Source organism: Pinus tabuliformis, chromosome Q, assembly GCF_031772625.1.
Source record: "Pinus tabuliformis cultivar Carrire ecotype Pingquan chromosome Q, CPIR1, whole genome shotgun sequence".
NCBI classification, from domain to species: Eukaryota; Viridiplantae; Streptophyta; class Pinopsida; order Pinales; family Pinaceae; genus Pinus; species Pinus tabuliformis.
In genome coordinates this window covers 1,376,696,061-1,376,706,287 of record NC_142296.1, presented here as the reverse complement: position 1 = coordinate 1,376,706,287, position 10,227 = coordinate 1,376,696,061, and the positions used below count along the sequence as shown (strand labels likewise).

Below are 10,227 nucleotides of genomic sequence, written 5' to 3'. Positions count from 1 at the left end.
ACCCCCTGGAGTTTTCTTTTCCGCTGTCTTTTCAGACTCTCTAAACAGGAAAAGACGCCGAGTTCTTCCTCTGTCAGACTCGTTAAAACTTAATGACATCGGACACCATCGAAATGATGCTTTCCAAGCATATGCTATCCCCGTCAAGCTTGTCGTCCAAAAATAATCTGGGTACCTGCCAGAAATGGTGGGGAAAATGGAACTGTAATAATTGTCGTGTCGACAGTATGTCGCTCTTGAACATGGCACTAGTCTGCATTCGTGTCAGGGTGGGGATTTCTCATCTTGTTTTACACTAGCCTCCGTGGGTTTGGGTTATCCTATTTGGCCTCTCATCTGCTCATTGCCTTGTCACCATGACCTCTGCTCATTTGATGTCAGATACTGCCAAATCCACTGTCGTGCCGCCGATATGTTCAAGAGAAGTTGACCTCTGCAAAATTACAACCTCCCTCTGATACCTCACACAAACAATCTTATCCTTCTCTGTCTCGTGTCGATGATGTGAGAAGCATTATGGCCCACCTTCGATCAAGGTTACTTCCTGTCGACTTCAACTCATTATCCAGGAAGGTGACTTAGAGACTCCCTTCAGGTGCCTTAGAGCCTGCATGCCTCAATGGCAGGTTCTTCGTGTTCGACGTGAGGTTTTCATCATTGGCCTCCGATCGGATGATTCTGCAGGTGTTCGACACCAGCTCATTGATTCACACGCCGCAGATTGTACCTATAAGTGCCTTGAGGACCATTGTCATTATTGGTGGTACCTCTCGCGTCTGTTAACAGTTTTCATTATTGACTGGTAATCGGACGATGTTCATGCATGTTCGACTTCAGCTCATGTATTCACATGCTTGAACTTGTACTCTGTTCGGGTCGAGATGGAGTGCAAGACCCTGGATTTTTGTCTGTTGCAATCCAGGTTGCGATTTTGTGGATTATTATTACATGACTCGTTGATGGATGGCTGTGCCCATACCTGAGTCTTTTGGATGGCTGCGACCATACTTTATTATCATCATGGTCTCTTCAGCTGGGTGGCTGCATCCATACCACAGACCTTCTTCGTACGTCTTTTGGATGGCTGCGCCCATGCCTAGACTACATGTGATAGATTCTCAGAGATATCAGTTGTACATACGTGCATATTCTTCCTGGTGGTGTTCCAGTTCAGTGAGTTTTGTAAAGCATTTCACCCCTCCCACTCTCTCGGGCTTCATGCTTTAGGGGGCATCTGTTACACAGTAATTTGTCACTGTCTCCCTGTCAGTCTTCCTACTGTGTCATGAGTCCAAGTTAATCATGCTCATGCTCTCTAATGTTGCCAAATGACCCACTTTGCCAAAGTTTTTGCTATCAGCGCGACTTTTGTCAAAATAACCGCGCTGATGGGCGCTCCATAACAGACCGAATGCGCTGCCAGCGCGAAAGCACACGTGTTTCCCGCGCTGATCGAATTTCATGAGCCAGCGCATTTGTTATTCATTTCTGATCACGCTGACTTGACCTTCTTTGTTATTCAGCTGCGATGTCAGCGCTCCAGTGCAGCTATGGACCCACGCTGATCCAGTTTGGGCGAGTTTTTTCTAACAGCCGGCCATCCAGATGACTCCAGACCTGGTTGTTGGCCTTGTAAATGTCGCCCTCCCTTCTTTGGCATGTCTGTTTCGTCATTTGAGCCACCTTCCTTGGAGATAAGCTCATCCTCCCACCATTCATGGAGACTTCTCCTATTTAAGCCTCTACCATTGCCATGAGCAGCTAGTTTTGGAGAGTTTGGATAGTGTGGAATTCATAGTGCTTAGTGTGCTGCTGCTAGTAAGTAGTTGGTGTGACAAGTGTGGATTTGTTAGAGAGAGCTTAAGGAAGGTTGTGAGTATTGCTTGTGTGAGAGAGAGTTTTTGTCTTGGGAGATCTACCTCCAAGGGTGAATGCTTAAGAGACTTGCTGGCTGGACCCTCTTGAGAAGGACTCAATGTCAGAACTTTGGTTGTACCTTTCTCTGTTATTGATTAATAAATAGATGATTACTATTATGGTTCCATTCTCATTTGTCTTTGTAATGGTTAATGTGAATTACATCCTTTTTGACTGATGTATAATTGCATTTATTAGATTTCACGCTTGTGTTTGTGTTTCTCTTCGTGTCTGCAGGTATCTATCTACGGGGATCGTGGAAGATCATGACCGGCCAAAGTGAAGGAGCGAGAACGACATCTCTTCATCAAAAAATAGCTTTGGAATCCAAGTAGGTGTTCATTGCCTATCTTTTATTTGCAATTAGGAACTTGCATAGTAGCATTGACTGATTGTTGCTAGCCCCATTTTGGGCTAGTAGGGATCGCCTCTATCCGTAGAGGGGATTTACCTCTCCAACACATTACATCCTCCCTGATCCCCCATAGCAGAACTAGCTTGAGTGATTCGAGATCAAGGGTACAATTAGCCCTCCTATAATTGAGTGGGAATCTTTCCTCATAGTCCTCTAAGGATTCATTTGTTCCTAGGGTCATCCTAAAGATTTCCTCCTTTGTTTCCTTGGAACTGCAGTAATCAGTGTACTTGTCATTGAAGGCTTGTTTCATTTGGGCCTAGGTAGTGATGTTGCCTTTAGGTAAATCATGAATGAGTGCAAGGGTACATCTTTGAGGGTAGATGGAAATAAATTTAGCTTATGTTCATCCAAGGCATAGTCATAGGTCCTACAAAAAACAAAAAATTCAAACACGAAGGTGTGAGGATCTCCAGAGGTTAGGCCATGGAAATGTGGAAGGGAAACATGGCTTATATTACTCATTCTGGCCTACCCATTTGTTTCCCTGATAGGGAAAATCTCATCTTATCTGTTTTTAGCCATGGTTTGTGTAGGTGAGATATGTTTTTCTTCCCCTATGGGTTCCTAAAAAATTCCAGGTTTCTCACCTAGAGGCTTTTCTAATTCCCCTATAGTGAGAGAGGAAAGTTCACAATCACCAAAGAAGAATACAGGTTGACTGCTTGAAGGGGTGGGGGTTTTTGGTAAGAATTTCCCTTGATTTTCCCTACTCCTACGAGGCATGAAAGAACTAGCTATGTTTTCTGAATTCTTTTTCTCCTTTTTTTTTTTTCATGAACCTTTAAAACCAATAAGACTAATGCAAAGCAAAAAGCAAGTAACTCCTATGTAGAAACAACACCTACTTGAACACCTCCCTGACAACAGTGCCAAAAAATGATGAGCTATGGTATTGCACCAAGGATGTTGCAACTCCCATTGCTTATCAACCTAAATTATCAACTTGGGGTTCATACAAACTTAGAGGTGATAGTGCTATATGCACAACATGTTACGTTCTACTCATGTCCTCCTCAGTCATTAGATTAGATCACGGTATTCAAATACCACTCCTTCGACTAACTACAAATATAATTTCTTATGAAAGCATATCGTGATTGCAAGGAGATGAACTTGATTCTAACGACAGAAATGAAAATTCCATTAATTAAATGTAAATGCTAATTTAAATGTCATGAAAGGGAAAGGCTAGTCTAGTTGCAAAAGTAAACCCCGCCACCCTATTTTCACACTGTTGTAGCGGCTACAACTACCCTCCAAAATTTTTCCTTAGATTCGTTTTGGAGCCTCCTTACCAACCATCCTCAACAGCATGTATTGCACTATCAAGTACATGAGATTTAGTGGTTTTCTAGCAGCTTCCGAGCCTCTGCATGATAGCTTGTTGCACTCCTGTCAGAGGCTGCTTCTGTAGAGTTGGTCTAGCTGCTGGCTGAGCAACTCCCTCAAGAAATTGCGCAATACTAGAGGGGAACCAGTCTTCCCTCCAGAAATTGCGCAAATATGACTCGCAGCCAACTGGGCTCAGAAACTACGCAATTTCTATATGAAATACCTATATGTTATGTTGTTATCATTGTAAACTGCCCCTCAACCTCTTATTTTAATGTTATATTGGTTAAATGTGATGAACCATCGTCAACCCTTAGTCCTTGTCTTGATAGAATTCATTGATCAACCATTTAATTGGGTTACTCATACAATTTTTGAAACAGTGTGGTGTGCATCACATGAAAATGCTACATGGTCATGTAACATTGGTTCACACCAGTGCTAGGGCATGGCCCACATGTGGTTAATTATTCAAATGGTCAAGATCACAAAGGGTGATCCAACGCTATAGAAATTTGGATAGATAACCTATCTTTATTTCCTTTCAATTTCTTCATTTTGTATTTTTTGGCCACTTGACACGCTTCTTTGCAACTAAGAGAGTTGCGTTGACTTATGACCATGGACTTTCCCACTCAATTATTGGTGTGGCCATTTCATTCCCCATAAGAGATCTTAATATTCTCAAGAGAACAACTTGAATTCATTTTTGAGCTACTTAAGAGGTAAAGCTTTGACCATGGGAATTCGATTTTTTCCTCTCACTAGATTTATGTCATAACATGTGGGTGTCGTACATTAATTTTCTAAAAGTATATACTCTTAAACACAAACATGCACACACACACAAATTTCATTTAATATGTTGATCTTTTTTGAATTTTTAAGGTAAATGAAGTTTTAGAATTTTAAAGAAAATTAATAACTAATAAAAATTTATTAAATTTTTTTTAAATAATGAAATAATATCAAGTTCATTTAAAATAATTAAAATAATTGTCAAGTGGGTGTAGCTTAGAGAGGAGGTGATATTATCCTCCCCACTAAGGATTCCAACCCCATCTATATTGACATGCTCACTCCTTGGGAATCACTTCTACATAGATAATTTGTCTATTTTATTAGATATGAAGCTAAATTAACATTGAAACTCAAAGAGAAATATAGTGATTATAACGTTCAAGATACCCCAAGTGATAGAGCACAGAGATATCTTAAAGAGAGGGAATGGATTATTGGGATGAGATTGGATGGACCTTCTTAGTTCATATTTTATTAGGGACTATAATTCAAGTGCATTTACTTGGATATTATAGGATGCATAAAATAGTATTTCTCAAGGGAGAGTATACCTAGTAGGCTATGTGCTATCCATGTTGTTGGATTCTTTAGCTCATTTTAATTTACAATTCTAATTAATACCAAATCGTGTGAAAAGTTTAACATTATAATTTTTTCTAAACATTTTTAAAGTATTAAAATTAGAACTCTATTGAAATCTTGATTAATAATAAAGTAACAATATTTTCCAATTTAAGAATTTTAATATTTCCTAAGAGAAGAAAACCTTACACACACACACACACATATTTTCCAAACTAAGATTTTTAATATTTCCTCGGAGAAGAAAACCCCTCTCTCACACACACACACATTACAATTGTAAAAAAATTGTTTTTTAATATTTAATAAATTTCCACAATTTTTTATAATTTTATTAAAATACACAATCAATACACTAACCTTATAATTTATTAGTAAATAAAAAATCATTATAAATTTAGTTATAAACGTAATATATAAACTATTCATTTAATTCAAATTTGAGTACTCTTTAAGTGTGACTTTTTATGGGATTCCCCAAAAATATGCTCAAAAATCCAAAAAATCGCACTTAAAGCCTACTCCATCAAAATTACATCTCATTCTACACATTTTAAATAAGCATGTGTAAGAGAAATATTATAAAGAATTAGATCCCTTATTATATACCATTCTCATTTAAAGTTTGTTATATGGATATTGATGTTAGCATTTATGGTCATGGACATGAATAGTATGCATACAAGACTTCATTTTGAGTTGCTTATATTTGGTGAACCGAGTTGTTTGATATTTTAATGTAAAGACTAAAAAATTAACAATCCTTTAGTAAGATTTTTAATGGTGTTTTAACTAGCATTAATGAATTTAATGATATTTAATTTAAAGATTCAATTTACTTGTTTTGGTGTTTTTTTTGTTGTTGATACTGTTCTTTATGATATTATAACTTTTTGATATTTAATATTTATTTTCAAACTCAAACATAAATAATGATCACATTTTTAACATAGATGAAGCTATTTAATTTATATACCAAAATTTTCCAATTTATATTGGAATATTTAAATAAGAAATATATCCATATTTTAGCTATTTTAAGTTTTGGAGATTTAATAGGTATAATTTTCGGCCAATTTTAGTTGTATTAGGCAAGATATTTTTTAAAATTTTGAAGTTTGAGTTGCATAACTTGCACAATTTAGGTGATGGAGGAGTTTTCAAGGTGTTGAATCCATTTGTTTAGTCAAAAGCACATTTTAAACAACTAAACATCACAATCTCGCTCACAGTTGTGTGCAATAATTAAACAAAACCACAATTTAACATATAACATATTCACAATTTACTTCACGATATATCTTGAGGTGAGTGATATTTAATGTTTTTGAAAATGGGATTTTGGAAATAATGTTTTAATTTGTATTAATGAATTTAATGATATTACTCAATTTTACTTGTTTTATATAATTTGGTAAATTTTTGTTGATGCAATTCTTTATGATGTTATAATTTTTTTGTTATTCAATATGTATTTTTAAACTCATAAATATATCACATTTCTGTCTTGTTAAAAGAAGAACATAGAATAATTAGATGGAATTATTTCATTTACATGACGCAATTCCCTAGTTTTTGGTGGAATATTTAAATAAGAAATATAATCGTAGTCTCGCTGTTTTAAGTTTTGGAGATTTCATAGGCATATTTTTTTGTCAAATTTTCCATTATTAAGGCATATATATGTTAAAATTTAGAAGTTTGAGTTCTATAATCTACAGAGGTAGGTGCCTAAGGAGTATTCAAGGGGTTGAATCCATTTATGTAGTTAAAAAAACGCACTTTAAAGAACTAATATCACAATTTCCCCCACAAGTTTGTTGTAATCTTAATGAGTTGTTTTTAGTGAGACTTTTTGGAATCTTTTCTGGTGGGATTTTCCCGTCTAATGTCTCTAAAATCCTGCAGGAATTTATTGAAATCACATTTCAGGGTGGGTGCTGAATCTATATATACAGTGAAAAAGCCAGTTTAAATAACACAAATCAAGATTCCGCCTCAATTTTTTTTCAGCCAAATTCTACAGTAGAAATTCCAAAAAATTGTACTAAAAAAAACTCCTCACCTTAATATATTATTGTCACCTTAAAATATAAATGTGAGAAGTTTATTGTGATTGCGAAAATAGAGTTTTGGAAATGCTATTTTGCTTATATTTTCCATTCCAAGTTGGTCTAGCCATGTTTATTGTGGTCTGTGATCCAGCCAGAAATGAAATAAGAGTGAGTTTTAATTGAGGTTGGCCACGTTGAAAGAGCAGATACATCCACGATGACTATGGCTGGAATGTGGAGATCGCTTACAACTCTACATTTGACATCACCTCTCTATAAAAACTCAGCTTATGAACTCGCCTTTGCAGAGCGTACCAACAGCAATACCGATTTCTGGATATCATATCATGGAGTCCAAGTGTTGCATTTGGATTCAATTTGTGGTGTATATTCTGGTAATCAATATTTGCAGGGCGGATGGCCGTGATACGGTAAGCACTGGCCCTGGGAGATGGGAAGTCGTGATTGAAAATGGAGGTGTGTCGGTGATGCATATGGCCACCACCATTATGGGTACAGTGGTGATGTACGATTACACAGATTTTGGTGATTCTAATATAAGCCTCGCAAATGGAATTTGCATAGGTAAATCAGCCGGTTATCATGATTGCTCAGCGCACTCCATAGAATACAGCATTGCTACAAACAAGGTGAGACCGTTGACACTGAGGACTGATACTTGGTGTTCATCGGGAACCTTTGTTGCGGACGGTACTTTGGTTAGCACTAGTGGATGGGGCGATGGAAACATGAGCGTTCGTAAATTTGTACCTTGTGAAACTTCTACATGTGATTGGGTTGATCCAGCTGGTGAACCTGGATCTGGGCTTCTGAACGATCGATGGTATGCTTCAAACCAGATCTTTCCTGACGGTAGAAGTATTGTTGTGGGGGGAAACTACACCTTTACCTACGAATTCCTGCCACCAAGGAAGCCTGGTGAGGTAGTTTACAATCTGGCGTTTCTAGAAGACACCTATGTGTCCCAAAACCTGCAGAGCCTGTACAATCTCTATCCTTTTCTTCATCTCTCATCATGGAAATCTCTTCATCTTCTCCAACCGTGATTCCATCTTGCTTGATTACCAAAGAAATGTTGTGGTCAGGCATTTTCCAAGAATCCCAGATGGCCCAAGAAATTACCCCACCACCGCCTCATCTATGATGTTGCCACTGTCCGCATCTGATGCATTTCGGAGGACAGAAATTATGATCTGCGGTGGTGCTCCTGTTGACAGTTACAATTTGTCACTTGCAAGGATATTCATTGACCCGCTCCAGAGCTGTGGAAGAATGGTTATCACAGATCCCAATGCCGATTGGGCAATGGAGAGCATGCCTGCTCCCAGAGTTCTGGGAGATATGCTGCTTCTTCCCACCTGTGAAATTCTGATTATCAATGGAGCGGAGAAGGGATGTGCAGGTTATGGGAAAGCAACCAATCCAACTCTTGCTCCTTATTTATACAGACCTAATGCATTACCAGGGCAGCGCTTCTCAGTACTCGCAAGTTCCACTGTTCCAAGAATGTATCATTCCACTGTAATTGTATTGCCTGATGGTAGGATTTTTGTGGGAGGTTCCAACCCCAACAAAAATTATAATTTCACCGTTATGTTTCCCACAGAGCTTCGTCTGCAAGCATACAGTCCTTATTACTTAGACAAATCCTCCCTGAGGCCCACCATCATTTCTGTGCTGCCTGCTTCGGTCACTTATGGCGGTAGCTTCAAGGTTCAATTCGCTGCAAATAATCATCATAACATTTCCATTCAGTTCAACATTTATCCTCCGACCTTCACTACTCACTCTTTTTCCATGCATCAGAGATTGCTTCTGCTTGCATCTGCCACCCCACAATTAGAATTAGTAGGAGGAGCAGGGCAGAATATTTATAGTGCCCTAGTAATGGCACCTCCCACGCCTGTTGCAGCACTGCCTGGGTACTACATGCTATTCGTGCTCAACAGTGGAATACCCAGCGCTGCCACTTGGATTCATTTGTCTTCTAATTAGACTCATCCTTCTACTTTGAGATTCTCAATAATCTCCTCATATGTACTGTAGTCTACCCTTCTCTACTGTACTGAGTGAGTGCTGCAATGGTAAGCTCTCGTACATTTCAGAGCAATAAAAGTTTTGTTGGGAATATCTGGAGATTTCAAACATAACAGAAATAACACAGAGAACAACGCTTTGGTTTTATCCAGGATCTTAATAATATAAAATAATAAAAAAAACTGTTACAGAATTGTCTTCCTCAACTCAGAGGGATTTATAACAGGAACTTCAGTTCTAGAATCTGATTCCACTATCTCAGAAAATTATATCTTCAGCACTGCTGTGCGTTGCAGAAAAAAAAAAAAAGTCTATCTATCTATCTCTGCTCTCCTTTTTTATATTGAACAACACAAAAATATCTTTACAATACGTGTTGCTTTTCCCCATACTTGCGTGAAATAAAAAATAATAAAGTTTAAAATTTCACCTACATTTACCAACCCTAGTAAATATCATTAATTACATGGCTCAAAATATCTTACTGGAATTTAATGCATGGCTTATCACACCATCACATCGCAAGAAGAGAAAGGATGTTCCACCACTCTTATAACCTTTAAATCATGCGATTTGCGATATGCGATCAGATCGCATCGCGAAATCGCAATCGCAGACAATCAAAGGATACGGTGAAGGTTGACAAGAAAGGAAGTGCGATATGCGATCTGCGATCGCATCGCAGAGAAAAAATCTGCAGTTTGAAATTATCATTCCAACACTCCCCTTTAATTTTAACTGCTGGGTTTTTTCTGCATACCGAGGCATTTCCTGAAATGATCAAAGCTTTTCTTTGCTAATGGTTTTGTCAAGATTTCAGCTAGCTGATCCTCTGTTCTGCAGTGCTGCAAAACAATCTCACCATTGTTAACCAATTTACGTATGAAGTGAAATTTGGTGTCTATGTGCTTTGTCCTTTTATGAAAAACAGAATTTTTAGACAATGCTGTTGCTGAGCTATTGTCACAGTAAATGGTTGTGCCCTTTTCTTGTTCATGACACAAATCTCTGAGAACTCTTCTCAGCCACACTGCTTGGCATGCTGCTACTGTTGCTGCCACATAC

At 37.9% G+C, this 10,227-nt stretch overlaps 1 protein-coding gene and 1 pseudogene across 1 annotated transcript; both read left to right on the top strand.

Annotated features, from left to right (window-relative positions):
- Positions 1-7,451: 7,451 nt before the first annotated feature.
- Positions 7,452-8,171, top strand: LOC149225058 (aldehyde oxidase GLOX-like). The gene has a single exon (XM_089388338.1). It carries the CDS (start codon positions 7,452-7,454, stop codon positions 8,169-8,171), a length of 720 nt encoding a protein of 239 aa, XP_089244464.1.
- Positions 8,172-8,268: 97 nt separating this feature from the next.
- On the top strand, positions 8,269-9,120 carry LOC149225057 (aldehyde oxidase GLOX1 pseudogene; annotated as a pseudogene).
- Positions 9,121-10,227: the final 1,107 nt, after the last annotated feature.

What these genes read in the sequence shown, in the direction of transcription:
- LOC149225058 (XM_089388338.1), top strand. Translation starts at nt 7,452, where the DNA reads ATGGAGTCCAAGTGTTGCATTTGGATTCAATTTGTGGTGTATATTCTG.